The sequence below is a fragment of the Cheilinus undulatus genome, linkage group 21 (genome assembly GCF_018320785.1).
Source record: "Cheilinus undulatus linkage group 21, ASM1832078v1, whole genome shotgun sequence".
In the NCBI taxonomy this organism is placed as follows: domain Eukaryota; kingdom Metazoa; phylum Chordata; class Actinopteri; order Labriformes; family Labridae; genus Cheilinus; species Cheilinus undulatus.
Window position 1 is genome coordinate 20,073,057 of NC_054885.1, and position 22,114 is coordinate 20,095,170.

Genomic DNA, 22,114 nt, shown 5'->3' on the forward strand with positions numbered 1-22,114 from the left:
ATTCAGATACAGATATTTTTATTAGTTCATAACACGGCTTACTTTATTTTTAATTTGTTCAGACAGAACTCCTGCGCTGAACTAAAACATGTTGAGTTCTTACGGTGACAACTGACGGTAAAAGAAAAACATCCATAAAAATATATATGTCCATATATTTGTAAGTGTTTAACATATTACTTTTAAATCTTTTAAGTGTTACATGACGCTACTTTCTGCGATCGAAACAATATCCTGTAATTTCCGAGGAGACACGAATGCAGCACACTTGTAATGCTTTGTAGTTAACACAGGGCGTCGCTGTTGTACAGCCTTTTTTTTCCATTCAGGACAAACACTCACCTGACAGACTTGACTGCCACAGCAACAGGAGTTCTCGTGAAAGGAAATGATTACAACAATGCAGCCCTAGGACTGTGCAAGTTATGTTTGGCTGGAGGAGAATTAATAACTCAAATATTGTGAAAATGAGCATGTGAGACGCTGGACACAATTTCCCCTTCTAATTGGTTCAATTTACAAATACACCTGCTTGGTTAGCATGTGCTTCTTTAACTATGCGCACTTTTTTGTTGTCGTCCTTAATGTCTATTCTGCCTTATCTAAGCTTATCTACCTACTGGGTATATGGCACATAACGGTTACCATGTTTATCTTCCACCCTATCCTCCACCCTAGGTTCTGTTGCTGTCATGCACAGGAAGTTGCTCTTCTGCTTTTTGAGTTTCTGTGGTTTCTGTCTATGCTAGGGTGTCACACTCCTCTCTCCTTCCTCTAACACACAGCTTTGAGTTTTCACTTGACAGAGTAGTTTTTAGAGAATAGTGACGCTTAGCTGGGTCTTGTGGAGCTGAACAGGCCCATTACGGCCTTTTATTCTCAACCAGGCACAGGCCTATGATAGGCAGACATGACAACAATCTACCTTCTTTTACCAACAAGCCTGTCTTCAGGACTAGGGCAGATTTGGTAGATCAGAGGTTTTTTGCTCCGAAGGCCCAAAGATTTTGATTTAGGTGTGTTTGTTTTACCATTTGGAGTGATCTCCTTTTGCCACCCTGTTTTGGAATAGACTGATTTCTTGGTAGAAAAAGGTTTGTACACAGCTTTCCTCCTGGATTACCTCTGGAGATTAGTGATGGGGAATGCGGCTGCTGGGGGCTTGGAGCAGGAGCCGGCTGAGGGACGAGAGTCCAGGAACTCAGTTGGTGCAGCTTCAGGAATGAGTGAACCAACTCATACCCTGCAGAAGAAGCAGCCAGCTCCCCCAAAACTGCCCATGCCACCAGAGGAGGAGTTGGAGAAGCGCTTCAATGTGGTGCTGGTGAGTGGCTGCACTTGGGATTTTTCACTTGATTTGTTATTAATGCTTGGTTTTGTGGTAAAGGCTTTGGGGAATGGTTTGGAGTAGTAAGCAGGTACACATGATTGTGTTGTGTTAGTCAAAGAATGGAAGGTTTCCTTGTTATAAAGCCAGACACTTACAAATAGTCAATACATGTTGTTGTTTGATGTAAATGCAGACTAAATGTTTTTGATATTATCAGTCTGTTGCATGCAAAGAAAGAAACTCCAAAAAAACAGTGCCTAAAGTGGGAGCCAATAGTCTAATTGTGTATAATTCCAGCCCAAAACAAATTTTCCATTCAAAATAGGGGCATCACAGTAAAAATAACATTACCAGCAGGTTCTCAGACTCGCCAACAGTCTGTCCTTGACTGTTAAAAATATCAGACTAGGAACATAGTGATTAGTAGCTGGCTGGAGAGTTGGCCTCAAGAGGAAGTTGAGCAACACATTCACACGAGTGAGACCAGAAGACCTGAAACGGACTGTTTCATCATTCTTTCAACAGTCTTACAAGAGGTTGGAAAACATAAAATCTTGTAAGAAATCTTTTTACACATGATGAAGAAAATTTCCAAGCCGTTTGCTTTGTATTAAGAGTACCTAACCCCACAAATGTTTTTTTTATACTATATATTTGGACTGAATAAACAACTGATTTAAAGGAATAGTTAAGGTACATATTAAATTTAATGTAAGGGGTTTCTGGTAACGAACATAATAAGCTCAACAGATACATTTAAGTAATATGTTGACTCACCTGCAGAGGCCTCATTCATATCTCAAACTCAATACCTAGATGGGCTTCTTTTCCGACCTTCAGCTTTTTCTCTCTACCCACTGAGGAAAAAATGCTCCTTGTAGTTAAAGGTCACACATTAGATTGGTATTTTAAGTGTCCATGCTTTGCAAATTATAAATGATGAGCATGCCATTGCTGAAATGAGACGCGTTCCAAAGGTTAATGGGAGACTAAATATTGCCTTTTGAATTCAAAGATGTGCTTTTTCCTATAAACTAGATCTTTTGCAGTAAACTTAATTATTTAACTGCACAGTGATTATTACGTTTGTTTTTTTCTCTACAGTGGATAAAAAAGTTCCAAACACAAAATCTTGCACTTTTAAACCAGCTGTGTTTCATACATGGCCAATGCTTAAATATGCCCTTTAATCTACATTGAAAAACATGTTGTTGTTATGGCCCTCTTTATACTGTAAGATGAGCAACTCATGCGTCACATAATTCCACTCCTCAAACCTCTGCCATGCCCACTTCTCAGCATTTTTCGAAATGAACCAGTGGGTGGAGTTCAGCTTATTTGTTGGGGTGGAGTTACACTTTAAAGCACGTTTGAAACCATTTAAAACAGAAAAAAAAAACATCTGAGAATGAAAATGTCATGAGGCAAGAGGACATGAAAATGTGGCTTTCAGGTTTCACAACTTTTATGAGGCATGTTCTTGACATTAAGATCTAGAGGTGGAAAAAGTACACGGCTGTTGTACTCAAATAAAAGTACAGTTTACTGAGGTAAAAGTCAGTCAATCTATTCAAGTAAAAGTAAAAAGGCTTTTAATTTAGATATGGAGTAGCTACCCAGAGTTGTGCAATAAATATGATCTTTCCTTACTGGCAAGCAAGAACAACAAGAGAATAGATCCTCAGCCAAGTTGTTCAGGTAAAGTCACACCTTTATGGTCAAGTCAAATACACAGCAAATTTGACAGTGTTAATTCAATGTGTATAGAGTTAAATTTAAAACTTTAAGAGTGTCCTTATTAATTCCCACTAAAGCTAAAGTTCCTTACTGAATGTCTTGAATATTTAGTAAATTTACAATTCTGCAATAAATGTTGAAAATCTGTGGCAAAGAGGGTCTCCTCTGGAAAGAATGAAGCAGAGACTCAGCCTCAAAGCAAGGCTGTCTTTACAGATGAAGAATATGCACAATGCATCTTTTAGGAACACCTAAAGTCACAGACGAAAACTCCAACTCAGTGTAGCATCACCTGTGCTGCAAATGTCAAAAACAGCAGAAACATGAGCAAAAGATCCTCAGCAGGGATCACTGTAGAACAGACAACACCCAAACACAACTAAACACATCTAAACACTCTGCCCAAAGGCACGATGGGGAACTCCACCGTGCATCCCCCAGATTTGAGATGGCAGTGGGCTTTGATCAGTTGACTCTCTGCAGAGTTGAACTAACACTGATGGATCAACACTGTCATTCTCACTGCTGTTAGGTCAGATCTTTATAAATGGTCAGATTCTCGAAATTTAACAATTAGAATTTCTTTTAATTTAACAAAAGGATCAAATATGTAGCTTTCACCAGACAAAGGCAAATAGCAATGCTTAATTAAATCAGCTTAACACAGAATGTATTAAGCTTATTTAAACAGATTTCATCATGCAATGAACATAACATTAACTGGTCATTTTTATGCATTTTACATGGTATAATGGTGCGTAGAAAAGACTTTTACAACAACATATAAAGCCAATTATATATTTTTGCTTTCTGATGTACCTGAAATTAAAGATTATTATAGAAATGTTTCTAATTTTTAGTTTAATGGCAAATTTGATCATGTTTTTCTAGTTTTTACAGTTTCTTGATATTTGAAATTAATTTGAGGGCCGCTGTCAGTGAGGAGGAGGGCCACATGTGGCCCCCGAGCCACCAGTTGCCCACCACAGCCGTTTTATGTCATCAATGCCCTCTCAGTGGTTATAAAAAAGTATGACATCACTTCCTCTTTTCCCAAAATGTCAAGTTCAAACTCTAGACAGATGTCACTCTGTATCTTCCTTTTCTGTGAGGGTTGTTGTCTTAATGTTTCACAATAATCTCTATGAGGAAGCTAGAGAAGCTTCTTCAAATCCATGTTTGTTCTACACATTAGAAGTAGCCTCTTAGAAAATCACACGACTGCACACTGATATGAATACGTTTTACAATTATTCTTTGGTGTTGGTCTTGAACCAGAGAACCCGCAATTTGACCACACCCTTACCCCACCTGCGAGTCTTCAACTCCCCGCATGCTAAGCAACAGACTGTTTCCGTTTCTGCTTCTCTTTTTTTTTTCTTTTTGTTTAGAGGTATGAAAAAAAAGAGAAAAGCACAACATGAAAGTGCAAACTGGCAAAACTTGTGATCAACGCCCAGTGTCAAGCCGAATAATTTGTCTTGTCAGTAAAATATAACAATAATCAAAACTCAATCAGCCAAAATAAAGACATAACTGTGTGATTTAGGCTTAAGGGTCATTCTTAGACAGTGCATATTCAAGTTTTAGACATCATATGTCTCCCATTAAGTCTCCAATTACCACATCAATGATTTATTATCCTAAATTTGCTTGGTAAGAGCTAATATGGCAGCGGAGTAACCTTTAAATAAGGAAGGGAGCATTGCCGGGCCGACAGTTGCAGCTGAAATGAAACAGTGCTTTATTGATGCGAGTAGTGTAAGATCGAGAGACGGCTAAGTCAACCTGCAACAAAGAGAGAGGGTGGCTCTTGTTCAGACATCTATGACTAATAATAGCATTTTTGTTTTCTAAATAGTAAAATAATTTCCCCCCTGACAAAAACAGTGAGTTTGTCTTCTTTTCATTATCTATATAGCTTTACCACAGGGTGTTCATGATGGCAGAATTTTAAACATTGATTTTATTTTAGTCAAAATCAAATCACAGCAACACTTAATGATACTACAGTGATACAAAAAAGAAATCCTTTATGCCCAATATTGGCTAATTTCTGTTTATAAATGAATGAGAAAGAACAATGAACCATGTGACAGCACCACCCAGAATGCATTGCACAACAAGGGCGGCCTCTATAATTTTCCCTCAGCCAGCTAGTTTTCAATGAGTCTTTTTACTTTCATTCAGAGGTGGAAAAAACACACAACTATTGTACTGCAGTAATATGAAGTTACTCTGTTCAAACTCATTTACCTGAGGAAAAGTAAAATTACTGGTCTATAAATACACTCAAGTAAAAGTAAAAAGTATTTAAAGTTTAATTTAAGTACTGAGTGCAGAGTAGCTACTGAGGAGTTGTATAGTAGAACATGATCTTTCATCATTAGCAAGAACAACAAGAGAAGAGGTTTTCAACCAGGTTGTTAAGATAAAGTCACACCTCAAAGAGTTAAATTTAACATTTAAAGTGTATATTTAGTGTGGATCATCATAGTTAAAGTACACTTTTAAATGAAAAATATCTAAAATATGACGACAGCTGCAGAAACGCTTGAAATCCTGTGGCAAGGGGGGTCTCCTTTGGCAAGAACAAAGCAGAGGGTTAACCATATAGCAAGGCAAATCAGAACTATGTGTTCTTTAAGAGTACCTAAAGTCATGGACAGGAACTCTAACTTAGTGGATGACTTCACTCATGGTGCAAATGTGTGTAACAAAACAAAAGAACAATCTACCCAAACGTGACCCAAAGAACCCCAGCAGGGATCACTGTACAAAAGACAACATCTAAACCCAGCTTAACACATCTAAAAACACATCTCTGCCCCGGAGCATGATGGGAAAATGCGCCCACACACCCCCTTAGACTTGAAATTAAAATCAGTTGACTCCACAGAGTTGAACTAACACTGGTGGATCACTGTCAAATAACTCCAACACTGTAGACTGATTCACTCAGAATGGTTAAAATCGACTCTGAAATGTTTAACCCTTAGATGTCATTACATTTTCTGCTGTGTCCAACAGCTGACTGGGATGTGATGGCGACGTTCTCTCTCTATGTGCTATTGTGTGGTCAGTAGAGGTGGAAAAGTGTGTGAGTATTGTACTCAAGTAAAAGTACAGTTACTCTGGTTGAAACTTTAATAAGTAGAAGTCAAAGCCCCCCTGCTTACATTGTGGCAGTTTGAAAATAAAGTTTGGACTTTTTCCATGAGTTTTATTTTGTTTAAAGTTACATAGATTGTTAAATATAACTTTGACATATATCATTTTGGAAAAGGGCTAAAAATCAAAATGCTATATACTCCTTTATTTCACCTTTTATCACTTATATAGATTGAAGACTAAATCTACTACAACAAATGGATATTTTATCAATTGAAAAGTAAATATAAGGTTTTTTCTCATTTAATTTAGACTGGTAGATTGATCTTTCTCTTTTAACACTGCAGGGGATCTTTGATGCCCACTCATTTAGATAAAAAGGAAAGGAGAGGGAAACGTTTGAATGATTTATAATTGCAGGGGTTTTCACCATCTTTGTTTGCCTTTTTTTCATCACCAAGCTCATCTTCACTAGCACACAAGCTCCAAAGATTTAGCTTGATAAATCTTTGATGTGTGGTCTGGTAGATTTTAATATTGTTGCAGAAGCAGGAAAGTTGGAATGCAAAATAGCTGGATGTGTGAAGTGGAATATTTGATCATGATCATCAAGACAAGTGTGACAGATGTGAAAATGTAGTTTCTTTTGGGTCTTTATTCTCCTGTATAAGATTTTGTAATCATGCTGTCCTCTCTGTGCTTTTGTAGAGCTACATGAACTTACCTCCGGATAAACTGAAGCTTCTGAGTCAGTACGACAATGAAAAGAAGTGGGAATTAGTCTGTGATCAGGTAAGATTTCACAGCTAAACACTGTTTCACCTCTTCAAGTTGAACTTGATCCTTGCACTGTTGCTAACACAGGGCCAGAGTTGACACAACAAAACACCAACACCCAAAATGGATGTGTGGTTAAGAGCAGAGTGCACTGTGAAAACCTTGCAGCACATTTTCTGTGGCGGCAACTGATCGAGGCGTTGTCTTGGAAACAGAGAGCGGTTTGTGTCTGATGTGTTTACTAGCCCTGACAATAATAGCTACAGATGCTGTGTGCCTGCAAATGTGTCTCAGGTGCAGCCGTCCCTCTAATGAAAAGATGAGCTCTTTTAAAAAGCCTCTTTTAACTGAGCTGGCTGTGAATTGTGCCTCCCCAGGAGCGTTTTCAGGTGAAGAGCCCCCCCTCTACCTATCTGGCTAAGATCAGGAGCTTCTACCAGGATCAAGGAGGGGTTTCTCGCAGGGTCAGTGTGAAACAGCACCTTCTTTATTTGACACGTGGTTAACTCTAGATCTGACTCTGCAGTGATGTCTTAACTGTGCTGCTTTTTTAGCTGAAGAAACGGATACAGGATGCCACCCAGGTCCTTAAAGATTTGGAGATATCACTTCGCACGAATCACATTGGGTGAGCCTCTTATGTTAGGGTGGGACCTACTTTATGTATATCTGACTATTTTATGTCTAATGTGATTTGTAAATGTATTGATTATATATTTTACCTCTGACAATCAAACATATATAAACAGATTGCAAGGCATTGTACAAATAAGTTCGGCAATACCCAGGCCTTCCCAAGGAACCGGTTGTGCCCTGAAAACCAAGTGAATGGGCCCACCTCAGCTATGGTTTAGTGATGACATCAGTGCATGGGTGTGCGACTGTGGGTGCTAGCATTCTAGCTAACAGTTACCTCATTTTGTAACTGAAAAGTGTGTAAAACTATTATTAGATTCTGATGTTTAAAGTATTTATTCATGCCACTTTTTAACAGCTTTTTAACCCTATTCACCACTGTTTTGCTTATTTTTGCCACCCTTTACCCCTTTCACCCATTACTGCCATTATTTATAATAATAATAATAAATTTATTCATATAGCACTTTTAAATTACTGCCATTGTTTCCACTTCTTTACCCAGCCAGTTTTTACCGTTTAAACCAATTTTTGCCAATTTTGGCACATTTCTGCCATTTTAAGCCATTTTGGCCTATGGACACCCTTTTTTCCTCTTCTTGACCCCTTTTCACCACCGTTTCTGCTCATTTTGCCAGTTTTTTTTCCACTTGAACCCATCAATGCCACTGTTGAACCCATTTTCACTACTTAATCCTACCAGTTTGTAACTTTGGGAAGTTTTAACCCCCTTTATTCATCTTCTGCCCAGTATTGTTCCATATTTTAGCCCCTTTTTACAATTTTTTTCCCACCTAGGTTCACCCTTTTTATCCCTTTTCATGACCCATTTTTAATCCTTTAATTGCCTTTTAAACACATTTCCCCCACTAGTTCACAATTTTCCCAACCATTTTTGGAACATTTTTGCATTTTTGTAACCAATTTCCATATTCTTTTTCACCTTTTTAACCATTGTCAGCATTTTTTCCAATCATTTCTGGGATTTTACTGTATTTTTGTAAACCATTTTGCCAGTTTAAACCATTTTCCCCCTTCTATTTAACCCCTTTCACTATTCTTGCACCCATTCGTCTAACTTCTCTTCATTTTGTAACCCAATTCTGTCCCCTTTGTCCTTTTAATCACATTTTTTACACTTTTTTAACCCCTTTTCACCATTTCAGCTATCAATTTCTGCAAATTTTAACCCATTTATGCCATTTTTAACTACTTTGCCAATTTTTGCAATTATTTTTCTCTTAAAGTTGTCCCAGTTCCCTCTACTTTACTTCTGGCATCCTTACATTGCTGCACATCATAACATTACATTCTAAGTGGTCTGCCTATCCACATCGTTAATGTTACCAAAAAAAAGGTAATTCTGTTTTAAGAAAAGGGTTTTACATTTTGAAAAAGTTACTACAGCATAAATGAATAATTAATTGTTTGTTGCTTTGATAAGATTTGTTATTATTCAGGTCAAATATAAAATATGGTTATCACAACTTAATTCTACAGGGGCCATCATCCTCAGACCTGTATTTTTGTCTAAACCCTGGCTCTTTTCCTGCATGTCATTCCCCTCTCTTGTCCTTTAATTTCCCACTCTATCCACTGCCCCGTCTCTCTAGTAGGGTTCAAAACTAAAAATAGGGCATAAATTCAGCTCAGTTAATAAAGCAGCTGCTCACAGGGGCCAGCATGGTAAATGGTAAATGGACTTCAGCTTGTATAGCGCTGTTCCCCTTGTCTGCATAGTCAAAGTGCTTTTACACCACAGATAACACCTACCCATTCACACCCTTACACTCCATCCACCCCACATTCACACTGATGAAGTTACTATGCAGAATTGGCCACCAGTATTAGCTAATCCCATATATACTTATCTAATCCCAACCATTGAAGCAGTGGAGCAAACTGGGGTTAAGTGTCTTGCCCAAGGACACATCGACAAGTAACTACAGGAGCTTGGGATCAGACCCACAACCTTCCAAATGCAGGGTGACAGAGAAGTCAGTCGCCCATCTTGGTGCTGTTTGCTGTAGGAGTTTCCCCACTCTCTCCCCACATTTCCTGTCTTCAGCTATTCTATCAAAATAAAGACAAAAAGCCTGCCTATCAACCAATGGTCATATATTGAATCATAAAATTGTAATAGTAGCAAATTAAATCATGAAATTTAGTAAAAATTTAAAAAGTTTCTTTTTATTTTCAAGTAGTGCAGTCATGTTTAAATCATATGTGAGTATTTAATCTGTGACATGTAATGAGATCAGAACTACTGCCTGGTGTTAATATACTTCCTTTTGGTAGAGTATCCTACATTGAAAGTAATGTGGCTGGTCAAGAGGAAGGGCTGGGGTGGTTCCTGTTGCAGTGCTATTTGTAGAAATTGTATTAGCAAGGGATGAACACAAGGTCCAAAGACCTTGAACTTTCACCTCCAAAATCTAAAGAGATCATCTTGAGTCAGAGTTGACATTAATGCAAAGGTCAAAGAAAACCCAGCAAAGCAGACTTGAGACATTGTATTCACAAGCAAGTAAAGGCCCATTGACCCTGGTCTTTGGCCTTTATAATGTTATGAATTTAGTCTTGAGTCAGATTAGACAGTTGCTCAAAGTTAGAAGAAAATCCCTCAAAGGGTTCTTCAGATATCGTTCATGGCCCAGATGTATAGACAGACAACTCAAAATATAATGCCTCCAGCCTCAGATATCACTAATAAAGAGGTACAAAAATATTTCTCTCTGAGTGCTTTAATCCACATTATTTTGTTTGTAGATGGGCTCAAGAGTTTCTCGATGACCAGAACAAAGGTTTGGATGTTCTTGTGGAGTACCTGTCCCACGCACAGAGTGACACCTCGTGAGTACCAGCAGAGTTTGAGAACTCTCTTTGAAACCAATGGCCCTTCAGTGAAATAATTATTACTCTGGATGTTTGTCAAACTCTCCAGGTTTGATGTGGAGAGTGTTGAAAATGGCGGCACCCTGTCAGACAGAGCAAAACCTGCAGAGAGGTCAATGGAAGACTTGACTAAAAGCTCAAGCAGCTCACAGTCACACGGGATGACCAGAGCTGCTCGAGCTCTGACTGTCAGGTAAGAACTTTTACAGAAAGAGAACATATAGAGTAACTGACAAATATCCTGAATTTGCACCCTCTCAGTCATTCATTCATACATCCTTTGCTTATGAGTGGAAGGCAGAAACATAGCAGATTTCTTTAATATTCCTAGAAGAAGAATAGGCTACAGTAAATGTTAGCTTTTTTGCATTTGTGATCATAGTTGTGAGCCTCAAATAAAACATTTACACACTGTAGCCTCTCTAATCTTAAAGCATTTATTCATGTATACAAACACTTTATTTCCTCTTACAGAATAAGCTCCACTCTCGGAAACAAGATGCACAAAAAGTCCCATTCTTCCTACCAGAGAGATGATATTCACGTGTGCATAATGTGCCTTCGAGCCATCATGAACTACCAGGTAAAACGTTCACAGATCCTCCTTTGTTATGCCTGATAAACACTCTTATTTTTATGAGGTGGTTTATCTCAAACCAAATGGACTTTTCTGCATCTTTAAAAACATCAACTCCATTATGGCAGATGTTTAGGTGATCTCTTTCTTTTTTAGTCTGGCTTCAACCTGGTGATGACTCACCCTCGTTGTGTCAATGAGATTACCCTCAGTCTCAACAGCAGGAATCCCAGGTTAGTTCTTATGAGTGTGGGGTAAAAAAGCATTAATCAGTCTGTCTGTCTGTTTTATCCATATCTAATCCTTCCTCTTCACTGACAGGACCAAAGCTCTCGTGTTGGAGCTGCTGGCAGCAGTGTGTCTGGTCAGAGGAGGGCATGACATAATTCTCTCTGCTTTTGACAATTTCAAAGAGGTGAAATGGGTTCAAATTAGTCATTTTATGATATCAAATAACCTCATTTGACTTTAACTGAAGCCTTTTCAGTCAAGCCATTGTTCCAGACTTCCCCTCTTGATTACTCATCATATGTCTGACACGATACCACCCTCGCATGTGTCGTGGTCACAATTATTGCTCATGGGGAACTGTTACAAACATTTGTGTGGCTGCATTGCAAGGGCAATAAAAGGGGGTTAAAAATCCCTATTTGTGTATTGTGACTAAGATCAGGCACCCGTAAGAGATTTCTTTGCATTTACAGTGCAATGTGAATAAGTATTGCCTTCCTCCTGATTTCTTTTTTGCATATTTGTCACACTTAAATGTTTCAGATCATCAAACAAATATAAATGTTAGACAAAGATAACCCAAGTTAATAAAAAATACAGTTTTAGATAATGAACTAATTTATTTAGGGGAAAAGCCATCCAAACCTACCTGGCCCTATGTGAAAAGTAATTTTTAAATTAAATGATATTTGAGATCAGCTGATCTTAGGCAAGTCCTCATCAGGTGACGGCAAGATTTGCTCTAAGCACACTATTGGCTAATTGCACTCATTCTGCCATATTCAAGCTGCTTTACCCTGGCTATGCTTTGCTGCTACCTTTGCAAGCTTTTCTCCCTGCCCCAGGCTTTCTTTGTAGGCACAGGAGGAGGAGGAACGTGGGCTGTTACTGCTCGTTGTCTTTGTCTAATATTTAAATTTGTGTGATGGTCTGAAACATTTCAATGTGACATATATAAAAAAAGAGATCAGGAAGGTGGCAAATACTTTTAAACGGCACCCAATGTTGCCCTAATGCTGTCATTTGGGGGAAAAAAACACTAAACTAACATGAAGAGAAGCATGTTTTAATTAAAATGTAGGTTACAATGAGTTTCCTTGTTTTTCAGGTGAGCAGAGAAAGGAACCGCTTTGAGAAGTTGATGGAGTACTTCATAAATGATGACAGCAACATTGACTTCATGGTAGGTCTACAAGTGTTTCTCCTCCACATTTGGTGTCCCTTTAACATCAAAAGTAAATTTGTGTGTTTTCTTGAGATGTAATTGCTACTATTTGATTTTTTCAGGTGGCCTGCATGCAATTCATAAACATTGTGGTCCATTCAGTGGAGAACATGAACTTCCGTGTTCATCTGCAGTACGAGTTCACTCACCTGGGGCTGGATAAATATCTAGATGTGAGTGTGCATAAATATTTCTTCTGGTCTCTGCAGGTCAGTCTTCATCAAAGCAGAAAAGTTAAAGCCACTGTTGTAGATATCCTTAAAATAACAGTCTGAGTGACAAGGTAAAAGGAGCCAGTCAGTGATCAAACTATTTAGTGCAGTTCAGTATGTAAATACTACCACCAGGGGGCTTTTAAACAAATAGTAGCAAAAGATATTGTGTGAGACACACTGGTAGCTTCTTAATTTGAACTGAAGACTTTGTTAATAAAAACGGAACTCCATAGGGTTTATTTACTAAACAGTAAACAAACAATTATATATGGAGACGGTGATACCATAAATCAACAAGTATACACAATAACAAACAAATCAAAACAAAACAAACAGCTTAGGTAGAGCCAGTCAAACAAGAAGCTACAGTTCTACAGCTACTGGGGATCAGGTCCAGTATGATTCAACTAGAGCTGCCAGACTTTGTAGAACTGATTTTTCTTTGCATGTTAAATGCTTATGAGATATTCTAAAGGAATCAGTTCTAAAACAACTTTAACCAATCCTTTAACAGAAGGACTCTTATCACTAATCTATATTTACAATTTTTTTTTCTTGCAGTAAAAGTGAGAATATTATACAACCTTTAACTAGCATTGGTGCTTATATTCTGTCTGACTAGCCTCCATGTCTTCAAAGAATCAAAGCATTACAATAATTATTATAATAATTATAATATTCTTATAATTCTTGAAGAATAGCATGTTTTGTAATTCAGGTTTCAACAAAGATGATTAAAAGTCTAACGAGACACAAGAAGACTTGTTCTTTATCCATTGAGATATAAACTTCAAGTGAACACACAGTTGGTATATTTTAATATTTGGCAAATCCAGGCCACACATTGAACTTAGTACTGTAGTTATTAAGCAGCCAATTTGATTCTTGGTCTATATTTTCTCCAAATAAAGGAGCTCAACCAGCTGTTCAAATCCTTCAGGACTCTTTTTGAGAACAATACAGGAATCATTTGAATGGAATAAAGCAGTCTGGATAACACAACTGATTTTATCAAGGCTACCCGACACAGCCAAGAACAGGAAGTGTCTTATTTTTTCAAATAATGGAGGTTTAAACCTGAGGGAGACCATTTAAATGGAAAGGATGGTGTAGTCTTAGGTATGGTGGCAAAGCTCGGCAGAAGTATGGCTTCTGACTGATTTAAATAAATCTTATGACCTGAAAATTTATTAAATCTGTCGACAACATTTATAAACGCCAGAACTGATGTCTCAGCATATGATAAAAACAAAAACCAAATACATCAGCAGCATAAAAAGTTATCTTATATCTACAGATATCACCAATTTTCAGCTTGATAGCCAATGCAAACCAAAGGGGGTGAAAGGGGGCCCACATTTTACCAATACCAAGCCCAAATTTTTCTGATGTGTAAAATGAAAAAGACCACTCATTTCAGTCAAAGGCCTTTTCTGCATCTAGAAAAAGCAAAAGACCATCTAGAAGTTTTTTTTAATATTAACACTGGGGATAGGCCCATTGGACAAGGACAGTAATGTCAGCATGTTAACCAGCTTGATGAGCTTGATCTCTCCCTGACTTGGAAATGTCTAGTGGGGCTACAAAGTAAGAGGGGGTGGAGTTTTCTGTTACAGGGATTGCTTGGACGAGAGAACGTGCAGCACCAAAATGAATAAGATACAGGACTGGAACGGCAGCTTATAGTATCAGGGAACACTTCTTTATGTGGCAGTCTTTCACATGATATCCAGCAATTTCATTGCAACTATAAAATACAAAAGTTTTCTGGCTCAAAAAAAAAATATTGGATGCTTCTGAGACAATGCTATCACGCAACCAAAAAATACATGTTACATGGGAGTAGTCATTTGAAAATTAATGATGACGGAAGATAAAAATGAGAATTTCTGTGACAAAAGTGCAGTAATGACAGAGATCTCTATCATTTCTACCATAACATGAGTTACTTTTTTATAAAAATCATTATATCACATTTGTTTGTTAGGGTCTGAGGGTAACAGAGAGTGAGAAGCTGCAGGTGCAGATCCAGGCCTATCTGGACAATGTGTTGGATGTAGGAGCTCTGCTGGAGGACGCCGAGAACAGAGGAGGGGTGCTGGAGCACGTAGAAGAGCTGCAGGAGCACAACTCACAGGTCAGACATGTATTCAAGTCTCTGAGAACAAAAAAAAAGCCTTTTAGGAAGTTTTGATTTTAAAAGAGTGTTGTCTGTGTCGTAGCTGAACTGCCGACTTCAGGAGAGCGAGAATCAGAGTGCAGAGAGGATATCCGAACTGGAGACTCAGCTCATGCAGGCCACGAAGGAGACCGAGCTGCTCAAAGTAAGGGGTGCTCCATGATAAAAAATAATGTGAAAATGAACCATTTTCACATTGTTCCCTCTCATTGAATGTACACATTATCAAATGCAATGTTCCTTCTCCATATTCGACCTTAAATGCAATGTATCTTCCCATCACAATGACTATCGTGTTAATTATGACTATTACTTCATTACCTGGAAGTTGTATAAAGAAAGCCTGCATTGGTTTCTAAATTGCCAGTACTACTATTAATAATGGCATCACTACTCTTGTACTTGTATAGCTCTAGTTAAGGGCAGATATCTCACTTCAATATTAGGTTGGGGGCAACAAACAGGAATATTTCTCAAGAGCAATTCTTGAGGGGGACACTAACGTTGCCATTCATAATCAACTGTACTGGCCAAGTTCGCTATTTTCCTTTGAGCTGAAGATATTTCCCTCAGTATTCTTAAATGAAACTATCACATAGTATTTAATAATTAAAAAAACGTTTCCTCTGATATAATGTTGATAAAGTAGCTGCGCTAGTTCTCAGATTAACTGGACTCTGAATTCGGTTCAGACTGGACCCATTCTCTAGGTTTTTAGGAGGCCAGCCGACCTTTTGGGCAGCCCTGGCACAATGTTTTGGTTAATGATTTTATTCAAGAGTTAGTTAAGTATGGTAAAATATTTTTCTTTTCCCATACTTAAGGATGTGCTGTTTTTTAACACCTGTGTTTGTGTCTTACAGGAAAGTCTGCGAGAGTCCTGTTCCCAGGTCAGCTCTTTGCAGCAGAGAGAGCGGGAGCGGGAGCTGGACAGGGAGCGGGAGAAAGACAGAGAGCGGCTGAGCACCTCTGCGCCTCAGACATCCTCAGAGCTGGAGCAGAAGATCCAGGAGCTGCAGGACAAAGGCCTCATACGACTGGGACGCAGCGCCTCTGGAGGTCTGGACATCCAGGTGGTGCCTGTGACGGTGGTCGAGTACATCGAGACCCCAGCCTCTGCTGCCCCGCATTCTGCGCCACCCTCTGACACTGCTGCCTCATCATCCAGTGGTCCTGCCTGTCCCCCTCCTCCTCCTCCGCCTCCTCCACCTCCTCCTGGTAGTCCTGGAGCTGCTGCTTCTCCTCCTCCACCTCCACCCCCACCACCGCCACCAGGAGCTCCCCCACCTCCTCTTGCTCCTGGTGGAGGTCCTCCACCACCTCCTCCTCCTCCACCTGGAAGTGGACCCCCACCTCCACCTCCCCCTCCTGGTTCTGGACCACCACCTCCACCCCCCCCTCCTGGTTCTGGACCACCACCTCCTCCTCCCCCATTTGGTGGTGGACCCCCACCTCCTCCTGGAGCACCAAACACTCAGTCTGGTATGTTTTTCAGATGAATAGCAGTACTGAAAACTGTCACAAGTAAAAGTCTTATTTATTTATTTCCCTTCTTTGTTTGATTCCTCAGGGCTCAAGACAAAGAAGCCCATCCAAACCAAGTACAGGATGCCGCTGCTAAACTGGCAAGCCTTAAAACCAAACCAGGTGACAGGGACTGTCTTCAATGAACTGGATGATGAGCAGGTCCTAGGGGTAAGTGGATGAATCCTCATTTTTTTAGTCCTTCAGAAAACTTTGATTTCAAATGACTTTTTTAATACCAAACTTTTTGTCTGCATCAGGAGCTGAACATGGAGATGTTTGAGGAACAGTTTAAGACTCGGGCACAGGGTAATCCTGCAGACCTGTCCAAGGTCAAGAAGAAGACGCTCCAGAAAGCCCCCAGCAAGACCACCCTGATTGACTCTAACAAGGCAAAGAATCTGGCTATCACTTTACGCAAGGGAGGAATGGACCCCTCTAAAATCTGCACTGCCATTGAGGAGTATGCACTTCATTGTTGACTTTTCTGAGCAAGCATTCCTTCCCGTTATGACACAAACTAACTGGTCTGACTTTGATGACTTTTTTCACAGCTATGACCAGCAGTCTTTGTCTGTAGACTTCCTGGAGTTACTCGAGCACTTCATACCATCAGATTTTGAGATGAAGCTGCTGCTGAACTATGAGAAAGATGGCCGGCCCCTCGACGAGCTGACTGACGAGGATCGGTTCATTTTACGTTTTGGGAAGATCCCTCGTCTGAAGCAGCGGATAAACACTCTCATCTTCATGGGCAACTTTCCAGAGACTGTCAAACGCCTGCAGCCGGTCAGTTAGTCAGATCTTCTAAAGACTGAACTGAAAAGTATTGTAGAAATTTAATTCTCATTTAGTTTTGACCTCTTCCACAGCAACTGAACTCAATCATTGCAGCCTCGATGTCCATTAAGTCATCAGTAAAACTTAAAAAGATCTTAGAGGTAAGTAAGGGAGAATATGACATCAGATGGAGCTTTCACATTGAAAATTTTTTATGAAGTCCTCTTATGTGCTTCCTTTTAGATTGTTCTTGCCTTTGGAAACTACATGAACAGCAGTAAGAGGGGTGCAGTATACGGGTTTCGGCTGCAGAGTCTGGATCTTGTAAGTAGCCATTTTGCTAACTCACAGTAATGCAAGTCTATGCTATTTTTTAAACATAAATAGCATTGTGTCTTTAAAAATCATCTTTTTTCTATTATAACCTAATGAGGTCTCATTTCAAAAACCAAATGTTTTTCGCTGTTGTAGCTTGCAGATAGGTATTGCTTTTTCCTTTTGGTAACTAAGATAATGCATAGTTATGCTTGATTTCACCATTTGCAATAATTAAATACACAGTTGTATAGGTTTTTTTAGTAACAGTTACAGTGCCTATAAAAATTATTCACCCCTTTGGACGTTTTACACTTGTAATGATTTCATAAATCAATCATGGTCAAAATAATTTGACTTCTTTTTTTTTAGTTATAAAAAGAGCCTCTTTAATGTCGAAGTGAAAACAGATTTCTTAAGAGTAATGCTAATTAAACAAAAATATGTAACCTAAAATAGGTGGCTGAATCTGTGTGGATAGGCCTCAATCAGGCTTGCACATCTGGTCTATGCAATTTTACTCCATTCTTTTTGAAAAACTGCTCAAGCTCTGTCAGGTTGCACAGGGACCAGGCATTACCAGCCCTTTTCGAGTCCAGCTGCATATTCTCTATTGGATTGAGGTCTGGGCTTTGACTCAGCCACTTTCTTGTTGGAAAATACATCTTCTCCCAAGCAGTAGTACTCCTGCAGACTGAATACGATTGTCCTAGGATTTCCTATATTTTACTGCATTCATTTTACTTTCTACTTTTACAAGCCTTCCAGGGGCAGCTGCTGAGAAGCATCCCCACGGCATGATGCTGCCATCCCCGTGCCTCACAGTGGAGATGGTGTATTTGTGGTGATGTGCAGTTTTTGTTGTCCACCAAACTTAGCGTCTTCACTGGTGGCTATAAAGTACCATTTTTGTCTTCTCCAACCAAAGAACTTTCATTCACTTGACCATGTAATCTCCCACATGCCTTTTGGTGAACTCTAGCTGAGATTTAATCAGTATTCATCAACAGTGGCTTTCTCTTTACCACGTTATCTCCCATCTCAGCTGCTGAAGCTTGTAACTTCTTCAGAGTAGTCATAGGTGTCTTGGTGGCCTCTCTAATGAGTCTCCTTCTTGCACGGTCACTAAGGTTGTGAGGACAGCCTGATGTAGGCATTTACATGTCATATTCCTTCCATTTCTTGATGATGGGGGATGTTCAGTGTCTTGGATTTTTTTTTTTTATCATTCCCTGACTTATACATTTCAATAACCTTTTCTGAGTTGCTTGGACTGTTCTTTTGTCTTCATCTTGTAATGGTAGCCAGAAATACTGATTAACCAGTGATTGGACCTTGTAGACACAGGTATTTTTATACTACAAAAAATCTGAATTATATTAAGCATGATCAATCTATAAAATCAATGAAAGGGTAAAACATTGAAGGGGTGAATACTTTCTATAGGCATTGTATTTATCCTACCTGGACTAACCCAATCAACTTTATTTTTTCAGCTATTGGAGACCAAATCAACTGATCGCTCCCAGACATTACTTCATTTCATCACCAACATCATCCAGGAAAAATACCCCGACTTGTCCAACTTCCACACTGAGCTACACTTTGTAGACAAAGCAGCCCTTGGTATGTTCATTCAAACACTCCCTGTTCAGTTGAATTGAAGATTTGTTTTAAACTTGTTTTGTTTGTTTGGCAGTATCACTGGATGGCGTTCTTCAGGATATACGCTCATTAGAGCGAGGGATGGAAATGACCAAAAAGGAATTCCTGGTTCAGGATGACAGTCCTGTGCTGAAGGAATTCATCAAAACCAACAGTGAGCAGCTGGAGTCGTTCATCAAGGACAGCAAAACAGCGCAGGTTAGCTTTTCACACAACTCTGATCAGCAAAAGATTCTTGCTGTTCTCTGGGTTTCTGCCTTTTGAAAGTTTTTTTCCTACTGCTGGTACTTCATTAATGTGTTGCTGTGCTCATGATTGATAAATGTTAGATCTTTGTAAATAAAATCAAGAAAACAGTCTAGACCTGCTCTTTTTTTAAATGTCTTGAGATTTGTTATGCCGTGGCACTATGCAAATAAAGACTGATTGAGCATTTATCTTACTAGGATAATTTTCTTTATCACGTTGTTGATCTGTCTCTCCAGGAGGCTTACTTCTCTGTGGTGGAGTATTTCGGGGAAAACCCCAAAACCACGCAGCCTTCCATGTTTTTCCCGCTTTTTGGACGCTTAATAAAGGCCTATAAGGTGAGGATGTGTGCCAGCTTTCTGATACTCATCTATAACAAATGTTTCTTTTAAGGTAATCATTTTTCTTCTGTTGAATTCAGACTGCACAGCAGGAGCTTGAGCAGAAAAAGAAGATGGAGAGTGAGAGCAAAGAAGAAAAGGAGACAGTGTCTCCGACCAAGCCGGGGCCACAAAAGGTTGATCATTTTTACATATTAAATGTACCAAATTTTAAATATCTGGTATCATTTGTCTCACTTTTGTGTTATTTGAAGGGGAAGTTCCCAGGAAATTTTTCACACAGCGTTTAAAACTTTTGCAAGTAAACTTAATAATAGAGGGAAATGTACTTCAGTTGAAAAGCTCATCTCTCCTCTGTTAGGGGCCCATGATGCCTAAGATGCCCCAGATGGACCTGATAGCAGAGCTGAAGAAGAGACAGGTGAAACCTCAGGTACGAGAAGGGAAAGACGGCGCCCTGGAGGACATCATCACAGGTACAGTAGCTTTTGTCTTCATGGAGGACATGCATGAGGATGTTTTAGTCATGTTTACTGCATATTAGATGGTAACGGGATGTTGTATTCTGCCTGTCTTCACTAAGATTTAAGGAACACACCATACAGGCGGACAGATGTTCGACGGCCAGCACAGCGCCAAGATACTTGAGCTTCTTCTGTTCAAAGATTTTTTACATAATGAACTGGAATCCATTTTAAGCATCCAGATACAAACAACAGGGTTGAGACATTATGTATTTACATTTTTTAGAAATGAGCAATAAGCCATTTGGCTATGGAAGCCCTAAGAGGACATTAACCCATAGATTTTAGTTTACTGAATTTTTAAGTGATTATGAGTAAATCTTTGCTGGTTTTATCCTATCTCCATTTATTTATCTCTTTATTTTAGTATAACGATGTTTGTGTCCAGATGACTTGTTAATGTTAGTCATTTTCTCTAGATCATATGAAACAGGAAGTTTTTTCACTGGTAGAGTCATGAATCTTACCACAAAACTTTTGAATGAGAAAAGGAGAGGATCAATATCAGTTTTGGAAATTCTGCAAAATCCATTGTAAAGGAAGTTACTGTGTCTTAAACACACAGGGTAAACACTTCCTGTGACTAAAAACAAATGTGAGTGGACAAGGATTTTACATTTTATAAGACAATACAACTAGCTGGGTGAACAGTGTTTCTGTGCAGTTTTTAATTCCATTTAAGCGCTGTTTTGACACCTTTTATTCCACTCTGCCAAGATTCATTGCTCTACCAGTGTTTTAAGACTCTTCCTGTTCCATGGCGAACAAAAAAGTGCCAAGACTACATTTTTTAATGTATCTTGAGCTAAATCTGACTTGAACCCACTGGCCGTTGTAAAAGGTTACAACAGTGACCACAAACTGTTTTCATGTTCATATTACATTTGTTAGAAATTGTTACAATTTTTACCTTCCGGCAAATATGATAAATCATTGCAAATGTCATAGTTATTATATTTGTGGGAATTTTATTAAGTTTGCAGTAGGAAACTTTGTGGGAAATTTATTATGTTTGAGGTATTAGTACGTTAAAATCTGCAGATTTGTATTACATTTGTGATTTATCACATTTACAGGTGCAACATGTTATACATTGCTTCTACTATGCAGCACCTCCATATTTTCCATCAGAAATGTCAGTAAATTTGAGAACATTATAGGTTTTGTTAATCTTGTGCAAATGCACAGCACCAAACACTGATTTAAGGGAGTAATTCACAAGTTTTAAGAGATCCCTAGGAAACACTAATTCCGTACAAATAGTGCTTATTAAATAGATAAGGAAAAGCAAGAAAACAACCAAAATTACTTACAGTGGCCAGAAGGAAGAGAATAAAATGTATGGATTTATGTCAACTTAGGGCCTCCATATTTGGCACTTGTGTATTTTGTTTTTTTCCCAAAAATTTTAATGTGTATTGCATGTGTAAATAAATATTAAAGTAGAAGTTACTGGATATTTTGTTCTAAAGATCCAATGAATTTGATTGCAAATCTTACAAAAAACTAGCCAATTTTTTTTGTCTCCTCATTTCTTGTATGCTGTAAGTTTGTAGTGTTTTTACATATCAAGTAACAAATTAAACTGTGTTTTAATAAACAATTTTTTTTAACCAATTATTTCTTTTATTTCACTATAAGAGGGCTCAAAAACAAACCTAGAGAATGGGCCCTCCCAAGCTGTGATTTATTATCTCCGCCAAGGATGTTATGTGATCGGGTGGGTTTGTTAGTTTGTTAGTTAGTTAGTTAGTTAGTTTGTTAGCAACGTAACTCAAAAAGTCATGGACGGATTTTCAGGAA

At 38.7% G+C, this 22,114-nt stretch overlaps 1 protein-coding gene across 1 annotated transcript; it reads left to right on the forward strand.

The window, feature by feature from the left end:
• Positions 1-325: 325 nt before the first annotated feature.
• Positions 326-21,911, forward strand: fmnl1a (formin-like 1a). The gene is made up of 25 exons (XM_041778000.1): positions 326-1,324; positions 6,887-6,970; positions 7,333-7,419; positions 7,510-7,583; positions 10,361-10,444; positions 10,536-10,679; positions 10,961-11,069; positions 11,220-11,296; positions 11,385-11,478; positions 12,403-12,477; positions 12,582-12,692; positions 14,722-14,871; positions 14,957-15,058; positions 15,777-16,395; positions 16,484-16,608; positions 16,698-16,900; positions 16,992-17,226; positions 17,310-17,378; positions 17,461-17,541; positions 19,029-19,158; positions 19,232-19,395; positions 19,683-19,784; positions 19,868-19,963; positions 20,149-20,263; positions 20,371-21,911. Exons 1-25 carry the CDS (start codon positions 1,139-1,141, stop codon positions 20,433-20,435), a joined length of 3,381 nt encoding a protein of 1,126 aa, XP_041633934.1. The 5' UTR covers positions 326-1,138; the 3' UTR covers positions 20,436-21,911.
• Positions 21,912-22,114: the final 203 nt, after the last annotated feature.

Excerpts from the sequence above, each read along its gene's own strand:
- fmnl1a (XM_041778000.1), top strand. The coding sequence starts at position 1,139 with ATGGGGAATGCGGCTGCTGGGGGCTTGGAGCAGGAGCCGGCTGAGGGA. Across the intron at positions 11,297-11,384 it reads CTCAACAGCAGGAATCCCAG|GACCAAAGCTCTCGTGTTGG; the intron begins GTTAGTTCTTAT and ends CTTCACTGACAG. Across the intron at positions 17,227-17,309 it reads CTGTCAAACGCCTGCAGCCG|CAACTGAACTCAATCATTGC; the intron begins GTCAGTTAGTCA and ends CCTCTTCCACAG.